This window comes from Budorcas taxicolor, chromosome X (genome assembly GCF_023091745.1).
Source record: "Budorcas taxicolor isolate Tak-1 chromosome X, Takin1.1, whole genome shotgun sequence".
In the NCBI taxonomy this organism is placed as follows: domain Eukaryota; kingdom Metazoa; phylum Chordata; class Mammalia; order Artiodactyla; family Bovidae; genus Budorcas; species Budorcas taxicolor.
Window position 1 is genome coordinate 78,915,879 of NC_068935.1, and position 21,802 is coordinate 78,937,680.

Sequence of the window (21,802 nt, forward strand, 5' to 3'; positions counted from 1 at the left end):
ATGGAATACATTAAAAAGAATGATAGAGATTTCCATGTACCAACAATAAGATCGGATCAGTAAAGATGTTAATTCTCTCTAAATTGATCTATAGGTTTAACTCAATTCCTATTAAAATTCCAGCAAGACTTTTTTTGTAGATATAGACAAAATACTTCTAAAATTTATGTGGAAAGGGAGAAGAATAAGAACACAATTTATAAAAAGAATAAAGTGAGAGGAATCACTCTACCTGATGATAACATTTACAGTAGCTTAGCTACAGTAATCACGGCAGTGTGCAGAGGGATAGGTCAGTGGAACAAAATAAACCCAGAAACAGACCCATGCATTTAGCTGATTTTTCACAAAGGTGCTCAGAGCAATTTACTGAAGTAAGAATAGTCTTCTCAACAAACAGTAATGGAACAGTAGAACATCCATTGGCAAAAAGAAAACGAACTTCAATCTAAATCTCATATTGTATATAAATTCAAAATGGATCACGGATTTAAATGTACAACACTAAAACTATAAACTTTTAGAAAAGAAAATATAAGAGGGCTTCCCTGGTGGCTCAGAGGTAAAGAATCCACCTGCCAATGCAGGAGCCACAGGTTTGATCCCCAATCTGGGAAGATCCCACATGCTGCAGAGCAGCTAAGCCCGTGTACTGCAACTACTGAGTCTGTGCTCTCAAGTCTGGGAACCCCAACTACAGAGCCCATGCGCTGCAACTACTGAAGCCCAAGAGCCCCAGAGCCTCTGCTCTGCAACAAGAGAAGCCACCGCAATGAGAAGCCTGCACACTGCAACTAGAGAGCTGCCCCCACTAGCCACAACTAGAGAAAAGCCTGCACAGCAACGAAGACCTCGCAGAGCCAGGAATACATAAGTAAATAAATAATAAATTAAAAAAAAAAAAGAAGATATAAGAGAAAACCTTTGTGATCCTGGGTAAAGCAACAACTCCTTAGAGACGTACCAGGAGCACAATGCAAAAAGAAAGAACTGATAAATTGGATTTCATCAAAATTAAGCATTTCTGTTCTTCCAAAAATACTGTCCAAAGACTGAAAAGATACAGACTAGAAAAATTCTTTGTAAATCATATATCTAATAAAGGAAGTGTACCTAGAATACATAAAGAAACCTTAAAACTCATTAATCATAAGAAAACAATGCAATTAAAACTGGGGCAGGACTTCTCTCGTGGCTCAGTGGTAAAGAATCCACCTGCCAATGCAGGAGACATGTGTTTGATCCCAAGTCCCAGAAGATCCCATATGCAGTGGAGCAACTAAGCCAATACACCATAACTACTGAGCCCACGTGCTGAAACTACAGAAGCCCACACACTCCAGAGCCTGTGCTCCACAACAAGAGAAGCCACCACAATGACAAGCTTGCACACCACAACTAGACAGTGGACCCCACTCGCCATAACTGGAGAAAAGCCCGAGCAGCAACAAAGACCCAGCACAGGCAAAAAAAAAAAAACACACCTGGGGCAAAGAAACAGATACTTCACCAAAGAAAATACATGGGTGGTAAATATGCACATGAAAAGATATTTAATATCAATAGCCATTAGGGGAATGCAAAGTAAAAACACAATGAGAAAGATGAACAGATACAATTTATTTAAATAGTGGTAATACTAAATACTGCAGAGAAACTGTATGATTCGTTCATTGCTGGAAGAAATGCAAAATGGTACAGGCATTCTGGAAAAGAGTATAGCAGTTTCTCACAAAACTACACATATATCTACCATCTCATTCTTGGGCGTTTATCTCAGAGAAAGTAAAATTTACATTCATACAAAATCTTGTACACGAATGTTCATACCAGCTTTATTCACAATGGCAAAATACTGGAGAACTGCATATCTTTCAATGACTGAATGGCTGAACAAATTTCTGGTATGATGAACACTACTCAACAACTCAAAACATGAACTACTGACACATACAATAATTTGAATGGATCTCAAGAATTATGCTTAGTGAAAAAAAGGTCAATCTCAAAAATATTGTACTATTCTTTATATAAGATGCTCAAGTATCAAAAGTATAGAGATGGAAAACAGCTAGGTGGTTGCCAGGGAACAAGGAGAAAGGTGCGTGCACGTGGAGGGACAGGAATACAAAGAGGTATCATCAGGGAGTTCTTTGTGATGACAGACCAGTTCTAAACCTTGATTGTGGTGGTTAGGTGATAGCATAAAACTGCATAAAAAATACACATGCACAGATGAATATAGATTTTTTTCAAGGTGCAAACTGAATAAGGTCTGTAATCTAGTTAATGATAATGCATCAATTTCCTCATTTTGATATTGAACCACAGTTATCTAAGATGTTGCCACTGGAGGAAGGTATATAAAGGGTATACAGGTCTCTATAGACTATTTTTGTAATTTCTTGAGTCTAAAATTATTTCAAAATAGAAGCTTAAAAAAAGAGGATCGGGATATATTCATGAACAAAGAGAGCAAATTACAGAATAATTATCTATAAAAATGTCCATTGTTGCCAAAAGAAAAAAAAGACAAAAGTTAAACTAATGTGTAATTATTTACCATGTTTTGAGTCAAGTACAGAAAACAGTATAAAAGGATATACACCAAACTGTTACCTCTAGGGAATAAAACCACAGAAATAGGAATGTGCAGGTAGGAAGAAGCTTTTCTCTTCTTTTTCAGGAGAAGGAAAGATTTATTACTTGCAGCAAGTAAGAACACTGGGGATCTTTCCCAAAGCAGTGTCTCCAGAAGTTTTATTCTATTCTATTTCTGTATCATTTGACCTTTTTTATAAGAAGTATGAATTATTAAAGAGGTCTGTTGTTTAGTCGCTCAGTCACTCCAGCTCTTCATGACCCCATGGACCATCATGGGATTTTCCAGGCAAGAATACTGGAGTGGGTTGCCATTTCCCTCTCCAATTAAAGAGGTCTATTTGACAAAAATGCAAATGACAGGTTAGAAAGAGGTAAGTCTAGAAGTCTAGGCTAGGATATTGGCTAGGTGACTATTTATTGTAATAATTTAGGCAAAATATAATGAGGGTTTTAGTGATATGCTAGAAGTCAGGGATTTATTCAACAGGAAGAATCAAAAATAACTCTGAGGTTTCCAGCTGCTACTCAGTGACGCTCAGTTCAGTTCAGTTCAGTCGCTCAGTCATGCCTGACTCTTTGCAACCCCATGGACTGCAGCACGCCATGCTTCCCTGTGATCACCAACTCCCGGAGTTCACCCAAACTCACGTCCATCAAGTTGGTGATGCCATCCAGCCATTTCATCCTCTGTCGTCCCCTTCTCCTCCTGCCCCCAATCCCTCCCAGCATCAGAGTCTTTTCCAATGAGTCAACTCTTCGCATGAGGTGGCCAAAGTATTGGAGTTTCAGCTTTAGCATCAGTCCTTCCAATGAACACCCAGGACTGATCTCCTTTAGGATGGACTGGCTGGATCTCCTTGCTGAACAAGGGACTCTTAAGAGTCTTTTCCAACACCAGTTCAAAAGCATCAATTCTTCGGCGGTCAGCTTTCTTTATAGTTCAACTCTCGCATCCATGCATGACCACTGGAAAAACCACAGCCTTGACTAGATGGACCTTTGTTGGCAAAGTAATGTCTCTGCTTTTTAAATGCTGTCTAGGTTAGTCATAACTTTACTTCCAAGGAGCAAGGGTCTTTTAATTTCATGGCTGCAGTCACCATCTGCAGTGATTTTGGAGTCCAGGAAAATAAAGTCAGCCAATGTTTCCACTGTTTCCCCATCTATTTCCCATGAAGTGATGGGACCAGATGCCATGACCTTAGTTTTCTGAATGTTGAGCTTTAAGCCAACTTTTTCACTCTCCTCTTTCACTTTCATCAAGAGGCTTTTTAGTTCCTCTTCACTTTCTGCCATAAGGGTGGTGTCATCTGCATATCTGAGGTTATTGATATTTCTCCCGGCATGATGCTAGTAACTCATTAAATCCAGACTGGAAACAGTAAAGGAGTGAGTCAAGTAAAGGACAGAGGGAGAAAGTTGGAATAGAGAAGGATAGTAAAATATTCAGTTTGAAGCATGTTTCAAGTTCCACTGGGACATCCAAGAGGAAATGTTCAGCAGGTGGTTGGGATATATATAGATCTTTGCCCAGAATAGAGTTGAGAGTCATCAGAAAGAGGTGGTGGTTAAACTTGTAGTAACAGGCAGAATAACATTCAGTAAAGGAGACTGAAAAGTAATGGTCTAAGAGGTAAGAGGAAAGTAAGAGCTGAAAGTTGTCATGAAGCCAGTCATACTATAATTTCAAGGAAGAAATGCTCAATGATGTCAAAGAGTGGGGTGAGGTAAAGATAGGGACTGGAAAGTGCCCACTATACCTGGCAATTATGTGATCCTGTTCACTTGGTATGCTTGGCAGGGTAGAAACTAGATTAAAGCTGAGTGAGACATGAATGGCAGGTAAAGAATAGGAGGGACACATTACATGTTCATAAAAAAAGAAATTCTGATCCATGCTAGAACATGGATGGTTGAACCTTGGAAGCACTATGCAAAGTGAAATAAAAGCCAGATACAAAAGGACAAATATTCTATTTATTGTATGAGTCTACTCATATGAGGTACCTAGAAGAGGCAAATTCACTGAAAGAAAGTAGAATAGAGTTTACCAAGAACTGGGGGAATGGGAGAATGGGGATACTGAGTTTCTTGTTTGGGATAAAGAAATGGTTCTGGGAACCGATAGTGGTGATGGTTGCACAACATTATGAATGTACTTAATGCCAGCGAATTGTAAACTTAAAAATGGTTGAAAAGGTAAATTTTTATGTCATGTATATTTTACCACAATAAAAACAAACAAAAAGTCAGCTATGAAAAGAATGGATGGCAGCAAGGGGCTGAAGCGATATCAAAAGAGATTTTATTCTCTTTAATTATGTGAGACTTAACCTCTATGTAGGAATACTTATACCTTGGCCCCAATCTAAGGAAAGTTGTTGACAGAAAAAAAGAACCTTAATATTTATTAATGGCCAAACTTACAGACTTAGAAACTAGTATACAAAAATACTTTAAGCATTATATTAACCTGTTAACAGTACTATTTTTCAAACTGATTGAAACCTTTAGATTTAATAACCACTTTGCAGGAGGGGAGCACATGTACAATAGTGCAAAACTTTTAAATTAGCCAGGAATAAACTCAACAACAACAAAAGTAGATGCTCAATAGCAATAAAAACTATAAAATATATAGAAATAAACAAAAGACGCCTAGAAATTATACAACATAACCTAAAAGTCTTTACTGACAAAGGTAAAAGAACATGTGAATAAATGAAGAAACATGAGCTTCTAGATGGAGAAACATATTACAAAGATATACATTCTCTTCAAATTAATCCATAAATTAAAATAAGATTTCAAAATTATCTGTCTGACACTGACAAGTTAGAATTTAACAAAATGATCCTAGAGTTTATTTAGGCTAATTGGGGAAAGATAGTCACATCAGAGGAATTTAAAATTATACAGTCTGAATGATAATCAGAGACACTATCTGGTGATAATAGTGTAGATTAGATAAACAAATAAATAAAACAGAAAGCTCCAAAATAGGTTAAAGAATATAGAAGAATCTACTCATGATAAAGGTAGCATTTTGTACTAATGTACAAACGGACAGACCATTCCATAAGTACAACTTGGACACTTTGGCTAATTCTTTGGAAGAGAAATTAAGTTAGGTATTTACCTTATATCTTAGATTCTATTTTTAAAAATCAGTAAATGTTTAAATACTATACATATTAGAAGAAAATATAGTTGGTTATCTCAGAGTAGGGAAGGTCTTTTAAACAATTATACAGAAATCTAAACAGCAAAGACTGATAAATATAACTACATAAAAATGAAATTTCTATGTCAGAAAATACAATACACCTAAAGACCTTCTTGGGCACAATAGAGTAATTGCTATTGAATTAGTCTTCCCACTGTAACCAGAAAACTGCAAAAAAAAACAAATGAAATAACTGTTTCTGACCAGGAAGTATAGGACTGTCATTTTTGAGAGAAAGGAAATAAAGGAAGTGAGCCCTACAATTGTCCTTGGCTTTCTGCTGAATCCAAGAAAAGCAAGCAGTCTAAGCCATAGAAACAGATACTGGAGTTAGAGGAGGCTAGAACAGTTAGAAATTGCAGGACAGAACTGGAGAGGCGGGAACTCCACAGACAATCTAAGATCTGCAGAAAAGCTCTTAAATCTTTGGCTGAATGCTAAGCTGCACGTGTGTATATGATGAGCTCCACAAAAGAGTCCTATACACAGAACTATTAGAGATCACACAGGGTTGGGAGTTACTCAAACAAAAGTGTAGAAAAAAACTTCCCTGGAGATTTTTTGGGTAAATTTATTGTTTTATCTAATCTAGATGGTAGGGTCCTGCTGAGCATTCTAAAACTTCAGGCACTGAGATTTTATGATATGTGATCTACTTATCATAGGTATGATGGTTTCTTATTAATTTTTGGTTTGAAGAACACTGGAGGAGGAACTTGTTAGGAAATTCTTTGGGAAAAGGGGTTTCATCACGAATAGTTTGGCATCATCTATTTGTACAGACTATGTGGGCATGTGTGAGTGCTCAGTCATGTCCAACTCTCTGCAACCCCATTGACTGTAGTCCGCCAGGCTCCTCTGTCCATGGGATTCTCCAGGCAAGGATATTGGAGTGGGTTGCCATGCATTCCTCCAGGGGATCTTCCTGACCCAAGGATCAAACTTGTGTCTCCTGTCTCCTGCATTGGCAGGTGGATTCTTTACCACTGAGCCACCTGGGAAGCCCACAGACTATGCAGTTTATCCTAAATTAAATCAAACATTAAGTATTAAGGCCTCTGCCAACTACTTTACCGTTTTGCTAAGACTGGTATAAAGTTTGGGTTGTGTTTTTCAGACAGGATTTCTTTATCTGTATCATTCTCACTGACATGGAATGTTATGTGACTTTTAAGACTATTGTGAATAGTTCTAATCCCAAGTTTTGGGTTTCTCTGATTATTAATGTTCCTTCAAATGTAATCTGAACATGAACAGAGGCTCTGCAATTGATTCAGCACCTATGTGGTAGCTGAACAGACCCCCTAGAGGCTTGAACACTAGTGTGCAGTCTATCACCACCACCTCGAGTACAAGACCTGAGTCCTCCAACATGTACTGCATACTTGTAGGTGAAGTATCACTTATTGCCTGATGATCCTAACCTTAGTGCTAAGCATTCTAGCTATGTACAACTTAGCTCATATGTTATATACATGATAATGAAAGTATGTAAAATGCTATAGAATTATGCCATATGCAATGTGGTATGTGTGAAGAATTTGAATGGAAAGGGTCAAAATAATGTTAACCAGAGATATCATTCTACTAACTTTGCTAGAAAATTTTTTGAAATCAAAATGTTAAAGCAGGGAATAGATTCCACATGGACTTTATTACTATTAATTAGAAATAGAGGCAGGTTCATATCTGGCCAAACCAACACAGTTTTAAATAAAAGTATTATTTGTATATAGTACCTGATGGTAGGAAACATCTCATATGTGCCTTCAACTCCATTATGGATATCCTTTTAGCACACAAAAAAGATCACATTTCTTATCTCATGACACCACTACCCCTTTCTGCCCTATTCAGAGGTTTCTTATACTCTCACCCACTGGTTAAGGATAAGGGGAAGACAGCCTTCTAGACTGTCTACTGCTGCTACCAAATTATCATTTACTTCCCCTTGGGGGGGGGGAAAAAATTCCTCCTACTTTGAGGCTTGTTCTCTACCATGCCAGAGGTTGAAAATGAGTTGCCTTGGAGCTAGATTTGGCCGGTAGATAGATGTTTTTATTTGGCTTTCAGAGTTAAAAATTTTTTCTAAACTATTTGCAAATATGTAAAAATGGGAAATGTCACAGGTACACAAAATCCAGATTTTTAGCTTCTCCTGAAAAATTAAGATACCAAGTGACATGGATACTCATTTCCTTAGGAAACAATCAGATGCAGTAAAGTACAAGCTTCTTTAGATGGAATATACATACTCTTCCAGTTTACCTCAATCCACACTTGGCCCACTGCAACTCATTTACATTACTAGCCTGGCTCCTATAGGCCACTTGAGTTTGAGATCTCTGCTCTTCACCTTTACTCACCATCATTAACCAACTCACATTCACCAAGGACTTACACACCTGGCACAATCTTCTTGGCTCCAAATCCCTCTCCACTATGATGGGTTACTCTAATGTTCATATGTACCACCTATCCAAAATCCTTGTAAATCTTCATGCCAATGGTTTGCACCTCCATTCCAGCCAAACATATCCATGGCTATGTCTAGAATGCTGTCTTTACTGCTAACTGTTAAGCAGATTTTACTGCTTAACCTCTGAAAGTTTCAATTCCAATATCCTACATTTCCTTATCACAGCCTTGTATCTGTCCAATCTCTTCATTCTCTCTCTCATCCAAAAGAAACTTGCATCCCCATTAAATCCTGTCTCTATCAGGCCTCTCCTAACTTTAGTTCAAAAACTAAGGCAATGTATAGCAGTATACCAAAGTAAGCTATAGGACTGTTGTTATTTATCTTTCTTCACCAGGAGGTGGGGGTGGGGGGATTTAAAATAACTTGGTAAGAAATTTGAAACATGTTAAACTATAAACAGATTTTCCCTAATACAAAATTTGTATTAATTCAAACCTTTATCTACATTTCTCTTCAAATTCTCTCTCCCACCACCTCACTCATTCTTAGCAAAAGACCGTTTGCTATTTTGCAGAGAAAATGAGACGCTACTGGGCAGAAACATTCTCAATGTTTATATTCCCATTCTCACAGGGATCTTATCTCATATTCTTTATTTTCTTCTCTTTCATCTATACAAAGATCCCCTCTGTCCAACTGACTTGTCCCTTCTAACACATTGATTACAGTCTTCCTTCTTCCCTTCTTAGGCAAATTTCACCCTCTACTTTTTAAATTCTCATTCACTCATATCCTCTGTAGTCTGGCTTTTGATTCTACCACTGCACTGAACTAGCTCTTCTAATGACCATTCTCTTTGATCTTCTCTGTAGCACTTGATCTGTTGGCCATTTTCCTATTCTCTAGGTTTCTAGAGCATTATTCTCTTCTGGTTTTCCTTTTTTTTTCATCCTGGTCACTCCCCAGTATTCTCCACCCTGTCCCTTAAATGCTGGTTTGGTATCTGTCAAATATATTCTCATCCTACATTATCTCTTAACAGTGGTTCTTAACCTTTTTGGGTCACATATAACTTTGAAAATCTGATAAAGCTATGGTCTTTCTACCCACAAAGACATACAAGTGTATTTCAGCTACAGCATCAGGGGGTTCAAGGAATGTACCTGACTCCCTATTTGAACTCATCAACTTATATTTTTATATGCTGATGATTTGAAAAAATATCCATATATACAAACAGTACAGACTTCTCTTCTGAGCTCTGGACCTCTATTATCTACTCAAAGTCTTTACTTGGATATCCTACCTCAATACAACACAGCCCAAATTGACCTCTACCACTTTTCCTCCAAAACTACTCCTCCTTTATTTCCTATTATAGTCAGCCCTCTGTATCCATGGGTTCCACAATGACGGAATCATTGGGCAAAAACATTTGTGAAAAAACTTTCAGAAAGTTCCAAATTGCAAAACTTGATTTTTCTGCACACTGGAAACTATTTACATTGTATTTGCAACTATTTACATAGCATTTACATTGTATAGGTATTGTAAGTAATCTAGAGATGATTTAAAGTATATGGGAGAATGTGTGACAGTTAGATGCAAATACTATGCCAATTTATAAGTGACTTGAGCATCTACAGATTTTGGTATCCCTGGGAGTCTGGACATCGAGGGACGACTATATTAGTCAATGATACCACCAGTTTGCCCAAGTCAGAATTCTGAATGTCATCTGACTTATCCACCCTTCCAAAAACCAGATTTTTTAAATTAACAAAAGTACTTCATTCTCAATTAAAAAAAATTCAAACACCTAAGTACAAAAAAGCATAAAGTGAAGATTATCCTCCACCTCTCCCTTTAGTAATTCTGCCTTATGACAACAATTGAACTAAATAGTGACTGAGCCCTTTAGATGGGCTCTTCAGTTCATCATTACTACTGAGCCCATTTCACTCATTTATGTTACCTGTCTGGCCTCCATAGGATCTAAATTTACAAATCCTTCTATATATACTGTTGAGTGATCTAGTTTTCATCAATACATATCTTGGATATATTTGGGTATCAGCATATACAAGATACAGCTTTATTTGTTAGCTAATCTACCATTCTGATGGCTAAACAGTAGGTACCACAGTTTAACTATTAATAATTTCTTATTGTTGGATATTTTAGAATGCTGTTTTCTTAATTACAAAGTTGCAGTTACAAACATACGTACATTTGCACATATGCCTTTGCAAACTTGTATGAATATTCCTTTGAGATGAACTTGCTTAGTCAAAGGGAATATACATTTATTGTCCTCTAAAAAGTTTGTACCAATTTATGTTTTCACCAAGAAAACAGGAGTACTTGGCATCATTTTTAATTCTCCCTGTCCTTTACCTTGGAGAAGGCAATGGCAACCTACTCCAGTACTCTTGCCTGGAAAATCCCATGGATGGAGGAGCCTGGTAGAGTGCAGTCTATGGGGTCGCAAAGAGTCGGACACGACTGAGCAACTTCACTTTCACGCATTGGAGAAGGAAATGGCAACCCACTCCAGTGTTCTTGCCTGGAGAATCCCAGGGACGGGAGAGCCTGGTGGGCTGCCGTCTATGGGGTCGTACACGACTGAAGTGACTTAGCAGCAGTCCTTTACCTATACCCTCAATTTCCAACCATTTATGAAGGTTATCAATTCTATTTCCTCAGTATCTCTACCATCTGTCCCCATCTTTCCATTTTTATTGCTTCATAACTGAGCTCAAGCTCTCACTGCTTTAACTTGGATGGTTGTCAATAGTTTCTTTATTGGTGATTTGTCCTTTTAAAGGCTTAGTGAGACATACTAGGCACCTTTCATGATTTGGCCCCACCTAACTTCACTGGAAGGACTGATGCCAAAGCTGAAACTCCAATACTTCGGCCACCTCATGCGAAGGGTTGACTCACTGGAAAAGACTCTGATGCTGGGAGGGATTGGGGGCAGGAGGAGAAGGGGACGACAGAGGATGAGATGGCTGGATGGCATCACGGACTCGATGGACGTCAGTCTAAGTGAACTCCGGGAGTTAGTGATGGACAGGGAGGCCTGGCGTGCTGTGATTCATGGGGTCGCAAAGAGTTGGACACGACTGAATGACTGAACTGAACTGAACTTTAAAAACACCTTTATTAACACCCAAACTAGCTCCCACTCTGCACCATACCCAAACTCAACTTTCTGCACTTCCCTGTCCAAGGTGCTCTCATCTTTCTAGCATTTGCACTCTCTATCTGGAAGTTCTTCCCTACCTTTCTCCACTTGACTATCTGCTCAGCACAGCAGGTGCTCAATAAAGAATTAGCTGCAATAATCATCATCCTTTAAATTTTACTCAAAAACTATCTCCTCTCGAAAGAGTTTCCTGCTTTCCATACCAGTAGAAAACTTGGAAAACTACAAAAGATGAACATGAAGATAATCCTAACCTTACATCTCAGAAATAACCACTATTATCATCACTTTTTTAAAAATGTATGTTATCTTTTCATAAAAAGCATAACTGAGATGAAATTAAAGTGATGTGTTTTACTTTTCTCACTTAACATTCTAAGCACTTTTGTCATTAGTTTTTTAGAATAAGCTTTCAATCTTTACACAATAATCTATCATGCAGGTGGCACACTAACTAATCATTCCCTTTACATTAACCGTTCAAGTTATTTCTCATTAATATAAATGACATTATTGTGAATAGCTTTTTCTGTATCTCTGATTAGGACAGATTATCTTACTACATGCTAAGCACTTACAATCATTATTTCCTGTAATCCTCACTGTAGCCCTCTGAGGAGGGTATTATTACTTCCCCCATTTCACAGATGAGAAAGCAGAGTCTAAGTTGCTTGTCCAAAGTCATACTGCTATGAAGTTGGGGCGGGGGGCAATATTCAAATTCAAGTCTACCTGACTATAAGATCTGTTCACTTAACTATTTTTAAGTCTCAGTGCTGTCAAAGAGCTTTCTAGAAATGTCTCATAATTTTATACTGCATATGTAAGAGTACCTACCTCACTAGCATTTTGAATACTTCCATTAAAAAAGAAACCAATCTCATCTAATAGGCAAAAAAAAAAAAGATAGTTTATCTGCTTCAATTTTCATTTCTTTGATTACCAGATACAATTGAATATTTATTCATTTTTATTTTGCATTTAATTTTTATCTTGTGATTTGTCTACTGCCCTCTGCTCATTCCAATTAGCATCTTCTGGGTTTTTCTTCTTATTGCCTTACCTAAGCTCCTCATAAACCTGCCCTCTATCTTAAGGCAGCTATCCCCAGGCCAAGCATCGTCTCTGTAACATTCCTGCTTGCTTATTACTTGTTACATTCATTTTAAGACACCTGTGAGGCTGCTAACTTCTATTGCCATAATTTGGGATGATTAGCTTTTGGTATTTTCAGGAAACAATAATGGAAAGATAAATGACCTGTGTTTCCACTTTACAATCAGCAATAAGAAGGGTACAAGGGACAAAGTAGTTCTTTTAACCCAACCTAGATGGAATAAACTAGAAGGCTCATCTCCTACCACTTCTCTTAATGACATATATAGGTTCTAGCCAAGTTCAGTTCCCTGAACTTGCCCTGTTCTTTCATTCCTCCATGATATTCTATCCTCTATACCCATAATACCCATTTTCTCATCTGTCTTTCCGGTTGTCCCCTCCTTCACCTCCTCCTCCTAATTCTCTGTCCCTTCTGATGAACTTAACAGCCACACTACTTGGGCTGCTGAATACTGTAGGAGAAAAGTCATATAGACATGCAGATTTTTAGTTGAGACCTCAGTATGCTAGGCAATGCTCTTAAATTCCCTTAGCTCCCTCTTCTTTTTTGCTTCACAAGCTACATGGGATTGTCATTTTGCTGCTTAATTCTTTCAGTGTTCTTCCATTTAGGATAAAGTAAAGGAAATCAGTTCTGAATATTCATTGGAAGGACTGATGCTGAAACTGAAGCTCCAATACTTTAGCCATCTGATGCCAAGAAGCTGACTCACTGGAAAAGACCCTGATGCTGGGCAAGACTGAAGGCAGGAGGAGAAGGGGACAACAGATGGTGAGATGGTTGGATGGCATCACTGACTCAATGGACATGAGTTTGAGAAGCTCTGCGAGTTGGTGATGGACAGGGAAGCCTGGCGTGCTGCAGTCCATGGGGTCGCAAATAGTCAGACATGACTGAGTGACTGAACTGAAAAACTCTTAAGTATGATATATGGCATACACTAGGTCCTCTTATGATTTGACATCTACTTCTCTACACATAACCAGTCATTCACTACATTTAACTCTACACTTAATTGCAACCCCAATAACTCATTTCTTAAACTCAAGATGTAATTTCAGGCTTCTGTGCCTTCACATATTGCTATTCTCTCTGCCTATAATGCTGTCTCCTCCACATCCTTTGCTCAGTAAACTCCACTGATCCTTTAGAACTCAGCTTAAGAAAATTCTATTATAGGAAGCTTCCTCTCATCCCACTCTGATTAAGATATTTTGTTTCTGTTTTACTTTGGCATTCTGTGCATGCATCTAGCATTAACAAGTTCTGTGATTTTTCTTTTGTTTTCCCAACTAAACTATAACCAATTTGGGGGCAGAGAACATATGATTTTATATTTGTAATATCTATCAGTGCCAGCACATACTAAGTACTCAATAGATGTTTATTTAACAAGTGAGCTGTTCAAAACTGAACTTTAGTAATTTGTTTACAAAGCCTTCCTAACCCCTAGGTGAAGGTGCTCCTTCCTCTCCTCTAGAGCACTTCATACATCCTTCTAATATAGCCCCTGATAAGCTGCATTTTAACTGTTTCTCTTCACTGACTGGACTGTGAATTACATGAGGACAGTGATGTCTTTCCCATCAGTAGATGGGAGTAGCTAGCACAGAATCTGACACATATCATTCAATCAGTTCATATACTGAGCAGGAATTCCATGCTCTAAGGAAGCACACCATGGTCTATGTTATGTTAACACATTTCCCTAAGTTCCATCAAAGGGCCTGGGGAATAGGTAAGCTTTCACAACTTATGGAAAGTAGTGATGATCATCCACATGATTTTTATTCTCATTTCATTTGTCTGTGCTTTTTAAGTTTAGAAAATAAATGTACATTGCTTTGTCATCATTAAACATTATTAGCAAACTTTACAGAACACACTAAAATATGTCTTTTTTTAAAAAAGCAGAGTTAAGTCACTTGATTGACTCTGCTGACTATCACAGCTCAAGCCTGCTTTATGCACTTAACTTTTAATAATGCTAACTAATGTTGGGTGGATATACTGATGGAAAGAGAAAAAAAGTAGAAATACTCACCATTGTATTTAACACTGTTAGCCAGAATAAGGTTGACATCGTCTAGAAAGCTCTCCCGACTCTGATATTTGTGCTTGGAGATATTCTGTGATTAAAAGAAATCAAGGGACTCAGATACACATATAAAGTTACTTGCTTCCAAAAAGATATTTTAGATCAAATCACTCACTTTACGTATGGTCTCTAAATCCATTGGACTGACAATTACTTTGTAATAATCTGGAACAAACTTCTTATTAACTGGGTGATGAAACGGCCAAGACTAGTAAAAAAAGCATGAGAAATTAAATGGAAACCATTCTTTATACCAGAGCTTCTCAACCTTCACTGGGTCATAATGTTAAGACCCTGACAAAAGCTATGGACCCTTTTCCCAGAAAGACACATTATCATACAAAACTTTGCATATAATTTAAGAGGTTCATGGATTCTTTTAAGGGTTCATGTGCCCTGACAGGGTAAGGACCCCTGCTCTATATTCACAATTAAAATCTCGCATCCCCTAGTCCCATTGCAGAGGGTTCACAGCATTACTACATACACAACATATGCCTATAACACAAAAGGAAACTCAGTTCAGAATTCCCTAGGGAAGATCATTACAACAAAATGATATAGAGACCCAACATGGTAGCCCTGTCATAAAGTTGCAAAAGGGAAAAACTGAAACAGAAGACAACAAATGCTGGGTAATTATCAAACTCTCTTTTGTTAAGAAGCACCTCTAAATCCAAAGCGTCCCATATTACCTGGCATCCTAATTTCTCTCCCAAGCTACTCAGAAGCATTAAATACTGAATGTCAACAACAGGAATAAAGAACCTCTCTATATCACAGATTCCTGGCATCTTTGATTTCAATGATAATGCACTCATACAGCAAAAAGGTTTCTTTTTAAAATTATATACCAGTTTGAAAAAAAGAAAAAAATTACATACCAGTTTGAATTGACAAACACCACACTCCAGACTCCCCAATGATACACACACATACAGACACTCTTTTGTCCTTTCCTTTCCTTTGTACTATCTTCACAATATTCAACATACAGACCACTTACATCTGGAACTGCCATCATTTTCTGGGTGACAATGTTGTCCAGAATAAAAGAAAATGCCACTTGGTCATCATCATCCAGCAAGGGGTTGATTGCTTTCTCTAAACGAGCCAATTTATCTTCTTTCTGACATGAAACAAAGCAAAGGAAACATAAAGGCTTCCCTGAGGTATAATCATCATAGAGTATTAAGGCCAATTAATATTTCTCTTGTCCCAAAAAGTCTAACTTTGAATTGTAAACTCATCTGTTCCAGACAAAAATTCAGCTAAGAAATAATACTCCAGTAAAAGGATCAAAAGAGATGTGTCAACCATTCTTATAGGTATTCTATCTTCTATTCTTGTAGATCATCAAAAATATACACCCTTGGGAAACAACAGCGTAGTTCCCACAACAAAAACATCTTCACCAAATTAAGTTTTAATATCACACTCTTTTTGCTGTAAAACTATCACTGAAAACACTGAACACATTATTATTGATTAGTAACTTTTATACAAGGGAATCTAACCCAATAAATTTTATTATTTATACAAGGGAATCTAACCCAATAAATTCATTTTAGACCGACTATACTACAAAAAAGTCTGTGTATCAATTGCTCCATGTCTTAACCCACTGAAACTCAAATCTTCTTAAAAATTATCATGGGCTTCTCCTGTTGTAGAGCACGGGCTCTAGAGCTTGGGCTCAGCAGCTGTGGTACACAGGCTTAGTTGCCCTGTGGCATGTGGAATCTTCCCCCACTAGGAATCAAACCTGTGTCCCCTGCATTGACAGTTGGATTCTTAACCACTGGACCACCAGGGAAGACCATGTCTTTTGTTTAAGTTTTTTTTCTTTTTTAGCCTTTCTAAGTGGGTATGAAGTATTAACTGGTTTAACTGGTTTGAATTTTTATTTCCACAGTGATAAACCAAACTTATAATCTTTTCATGTTTATTGGCCATTTGGCAATCTTCTTTTACGAAATTTCTACTTCAATATTAACATCATCACATTTATATTTTTTAGGCCTGCACAGCTGCCATATTTTGTTGTTGTTAAGAAGATAAAATACAGATCATCTTTTAAAAATTAAAATTTATCCCTGCCAAAACAGTCTCTTAGCTTCAGCTGGCTTTCCAGGAAGTCAATTTCCTTAGCCCTTTCTAAAGTGTTATGTGGATTTTAGATTTTAATCCTAGCTCTACTATTTAACAGCCACGATGCCCAAGACAAGTTAGTTTCTCCTATGGACCTCAGTTTTTCCATCAACAAAAGGGAGGGAATTAGACTATATGATTTCTAAGGTTCCCTCCAGACTCTAATGTATGAAAGACCTGCTTCTCCCTTATTTTGCTAATCTTCTGTTACATTTCCTACTTCCTCAATTCTGGTACCTGTCAGCTTCAAATTCTACTGCCTTTCTCTCATTTTAAATGTCTTACCTCTTTAAGTTTTTCATCACAGAGATCCAGCATTGATTGAGAGATCTGGGTCAGTGAGTGCTTTGGCCCTAGATTACAGAGAAACAAACAGGAAGAGATGAGACCACGGACACGGGAAGCAAGAGTACCAACACCTCTCCAGACTTGCACCAACCTAGCTGCTGAGTCAGAGAGATGTATCAGTCTTACCTCCATTTTTCAGTGCCTAACACATACCAGATGCATAATATGGATGAATAAACTAATTTTAATTCTCTCCCTTAGTTGTGTATATCCACACACAGCAGTACTACCTTTGATAATGCTGGCTTTAATACCTTGAAAATAATACTATGGCTAGGGAAATGACAATTTATTTAAGGATGACTAAGGAGATCATCTTTAGCATTCAAAATTTGTGACTGCAATTTTCGTTTGCAGAACTCATGGTTTGTGATGTCCGCCCAGCATATGGCTAATCCAAAGCCTTTGGCAGAAAACAATCTCCACCCTAGCTCAGACTACTACTTTAGTTTCCCTGAAGTCCCTAACAAGAGTTTCACAAAATCCTCCAACTATCACCTACATTCCCTGCTTATGGCTACCCTAGTTTATGCTCATCATAGGGATGGTTAAAACATTTTCTTCTAAACAGTAATTCTGACTATTTCCTTGCAGTATCCTTTATCTATCTTCCTGTTAATTCTTTCAAAGTAAGTGCTCCCCAGAGCCTAAACCTCAGCTCTATTCTCAACTACTTATTAATTAATTAGCTGGCATTTATTTGTTCACTCAGCAATTTTTTTTACAATGTAACTTGCTTTATTTTTTTAATTTAAATTTATTTTAATTGGAGGCTAATTACTTTACAATATTGTATTGGTTTTGCCATGTAACTGTGATATGTTCAATGACGAGATTAAAGGGAAAATAAGACACAAGTCCTACCTTAGAGAATTCTTGGTTTAGTCAAAGAAAATGACATGAAAATAAATTGCTATATGATAAGGTATAAGTGCTTGAAGTATCTATGAGTGAAATGATATGATATCTGGAAATATAAATAATGAACAAGACTGGCCATATGCTGGTAAGTGCTGAACTGGGTGAATAGGTGTACTGAAGTTTATTTACTTTCTCTCTACTTCTGTATATGCCTAACAATTTCCATAATAAAAGTTTTTAAAAAGTGAGTATAAGTGCAAATAGAGGAATATACTGATTACTATGAACTGTGGAGGGTTTGCAACAGTTTCAAAACAATTAAATCTGAGTACCAGGAAGGAACAGGAAAGGCTTGTTATGACTGACACTTGAGCAGTGTCACTAATGAAGAGAAGTCCACCAGGTAGATAGTATTGTAGAAAAACATTCCAGAGGGAGGAAAAAGTGTGCAAAAACATTTAAGTAAGCAAATTCATGGAAACATGAAGTAACACATTTCACAACAGGAATCACAAGTAGTTCTGTACAACTGGAATACAGGTATGTGTGAGGAAGAAAAACCGGAAATGGAACTTGGAAAGGCTGGATGGGACATATTACAATGGTCTCATAGGAGATACAAAGGCACTGAAGATTTTAAGCTAGAGAGTAATTTTTCAAACTTGTACATCAGAAAAAAATACCGTCAACAGTATGAAGAATTAAGGCAAGCAGCAGAGAGAAAGTCTGGAAGCAATTGCAAGAGGTCAAAGAAGAGATGACAAGGGCTTCAACTAAGATAGTAGCAATGGAGTCCAAAAGGAAGGGAATTTGTTCTAGCAAAATTTAGAAGGTACAATTTATGGAACTTAGTGATCTATGAGTGCAGGAGAGGGAGAGTGAATCAACGATGAGTAATATTTCTAGGTCGTATAACTGGAAGGATAGTAATACCACTGATGGTGGTACTATTACTATTACCATCATTTGGGTATAAGGAAGAAAGAAGATTGAGCTAGAGGGGGATGTAAGGAGAAAATCATTTCCAAATTTTTACTGACATTGCCCCTAAATGACCCACAGGTACCTCAAGCTCTGCATTTTCAATGTCAGCTCTTACCTTGCCATTCCCCTTCCAAGAGGATTTTTTTTTATGCATTTATGCTTGCCAACTTGAATGATAGTTGGAGCTAACAAATTTATTCTTTCTTTGTATGTGTCAGGTACTCTGCTAGGCCCTTGGAATAGAAAGATGAATAGTCTCTCTAGGAGGTCACAAAGTGGTAGGAAAATGAAATATATAATCAATTATATGTAATACAATAAGAGCTATAAAAGTTGACTTAATTGTGCTAAGGGCCACAGATGATTGAAAAATGGGTACTGTGGGCAATGTGATACATCTTCATGAAGCGAGGATATGAGCTGGTCTGGAAATATGAATGGAAAGAGAATAAAGGGCATTCCTTACAAAGGGCAAAGACTGTGCAAAGGAATGAAGACATGGGATAGGATATTTAGTGAAATACAATGCTGAGTGTGGCAGGAATCACATATCTATAGTAGGTATGGGAGCCAGTCACTGGAAATGAGACTAGATAAATGGGTCAGGCCTGCTTGTGAAAGGTATTAAAATCTAGGTACAACTATTGTCCCATGTGTACAGGTGAGAAAACAGAACAGATTATAAGATGTTAAATAAGTCATCTAAGGTAATTCAATTATTAAGTGCCATGGTTAATCTGTATCCTTAATCTCTATACTTATAGATGAATCTGTGCTCAAGGATACAACTGGAAATCAGAAAATTTTATCCTTTACCTGCAGAAGCTGTATGTACTATATCTTAAACTCTTTAATACTCAGAAAACAGATTTCTTCCTCCTTGTCTTTTCAGTTTTTGAGCAAAGGGGACATATAACAGCCTCTATAACATATTTGTAGATCAAATCAAAGACAAATACAGTCACAAGCACATACTCTGTGGGGGTTCCATCCACAGCAAACGCCTCTTCTATTTACCTAGGCTCACTTCATCCTCCCATACACCCCATGCAATTGTTTCATTTCAACAGATACTTAAAATTCTCCAGAGGATACATTAAAAAGTGGGAATAAAAAGCAGCAATCTCTATTAAATGATTAAAAACATACATTACCTGATTTTCATAACCCTCAAATTCACTAATACATTGTAGGTCCTTTCCATCCGTCCAATCTAGTCTGAATTTAGGACTAGTAAGGAATTAAGTAAGGATCTGAAAGGTGACCTTTGCAGTCAAAGACAGGTGATTCTTACCATTGTAGGTTGCACTATTTTTCACAATTAGCTCCAAATGCTCCCTGAACTCTTCCCGAGATGGGTAGAGGCGTTTACGCACATTTTCACGGAGTGTCTGTAAGTCCATTGGCCGGGTGATGATCTTGTAGTAGTCCTTTACGACCTTTGCATTGACTGGAGTGTGGAAAGGGTATGTCTGTGCAAACAAGAGCGAGCACCATCCATGAGCAAAGAACATTTGCCATAACCAATTCCTCAAGACTCTCTCACATCTTACCTGTCTCTACCTGGCCATCAACTCTCAAAGGAATCTCTCTAGATGGAGCAGGTCTGACTGTTTCCTCTACTAACTGTTAAAAAATAAATAAAAACTATATCCCGAAGACTAAGGAGTTTGAGGTTCTTAGGACTATACTGCCCTCTATCTGAAATCAGACAGAACAAAGGGCCTTGCCATCCATACTGTAGACCTGAATGCAGTGAACTCACATTCGGAAGATCTCTCATGTCATTGATGATAGACTCCAAAATGGATGACAATGTCACCATGGGGTCTGTCCGGCGCCGGTGAATGGACTTATGAGGTCTCTAAGGAGAAACAAAATATCAGAATGCTTCTTTAAATTAAAAAAAAAAAATTGGAAACCTTGTAATGAGCAGTACACGTAATTCTCAGGGCAACGCCACAGGGAGAATCTAAGGCTGTATCAGGGCCACTGCTTAGAGGACTGGGGGAATTAATGAGAATCCCATCTGGTCAGAAAGCAGCAATGCAGATACTCACATTCAAATAGTCACAGTGAACAGTAGTTCCAACTCGCCGTTTCTTCTTGGGAGGAAGTTGCTGCTTAGGGAACTTGAGAACCAAAGATTTTCTGCGAACCTCATCTGCACTGTAATAATCATAACATTTTCATAGCATGCAGTCCCTATTTCTAGCCCCCAGAAAAAAATCAACCACAAAGAAAAAGCCCAAAGTACCTGAGCATGAGCCTGGGGAGTAAAAAGCCAAACTAAATGCCAGACATCCACATCCGAAGGCTCAGATCAAGCAAGACCTCATAGTATCTCCAAATTAATAAAGAACTAGGCAAGCCACAAGTTTACCTCAGTTTCCTACTTGCAAGATAAAGGAACTAGGCTAAAGGAATTTCAAGAATCTTTCTATCTTGAACATTCTATCTCAGGATAAAAGGACTAGGAAATTTAACTTATTCAGAATAGAAACAAGGAAGAAATTAAAGCTTGCTTGAAAAGAAAAACTAGGGACTTCCTTAATGGTCCAGTGGTTAGGACTCCATGCTTTCACTGCAGGAGGCATGGGTTCAATCTTTGGTTGGGGAACTAGGATTCCGGATGCCACATGGAGTGGCCGAAGAGAAAAAAACTAGTTTGAGTTTCCCGCAATCATTAAAAGCCCAACTACCTACTTCCCATTAATCATAAGATATCAAGATATTATTATTTTCTTTTTCTAATTTGCTGCAAAATGTAACTACTA

General features: G+C 37.6%; 1 protein-coding gene across 1 annotated transcript in view; it reads right to left on the reverse strand.

Moving 5' to 3' along the window:
* TAF1 (TATA-box binding protein associated factor 1) overlaps positions 1-21,802 on the reverse strand; it is a 69,836-nt gene that overhangs the window by 17,922 nt on the left and 30,112 nt on the right. Inside the window, exons 26-32 of the mRNA XM_052662844.1 lie at positions 21,086-21,194; positions 20,791-20,889; positions 20,320-20,497; positions 17,118-17,185; positions 15,688-15,810; positions 14,797-14,889; positions 14,628-14,712 (exon numbers count right to left, since the gene is read on the reverse strand). Of these exons, the coding sequence (XP_052518804.1) occupies positions 14,628-14,712; positions 14,797-14,889; positions 15,688-15,810; positions 17,118-17,185; positions 20,320-20,497; positions 20,791-20,889; positions 21,086-21,194 (755 nt within the window). The remainder of the gene's footprint in view (positions 1-14,627; positions 14,713-14,796; positions 14,890-15,687; positions 15,811-17,117; positions 17,186-20,319; positions 20,498-20,790; positions 20,890-21,085; positions 21,195-21,802) is intronic.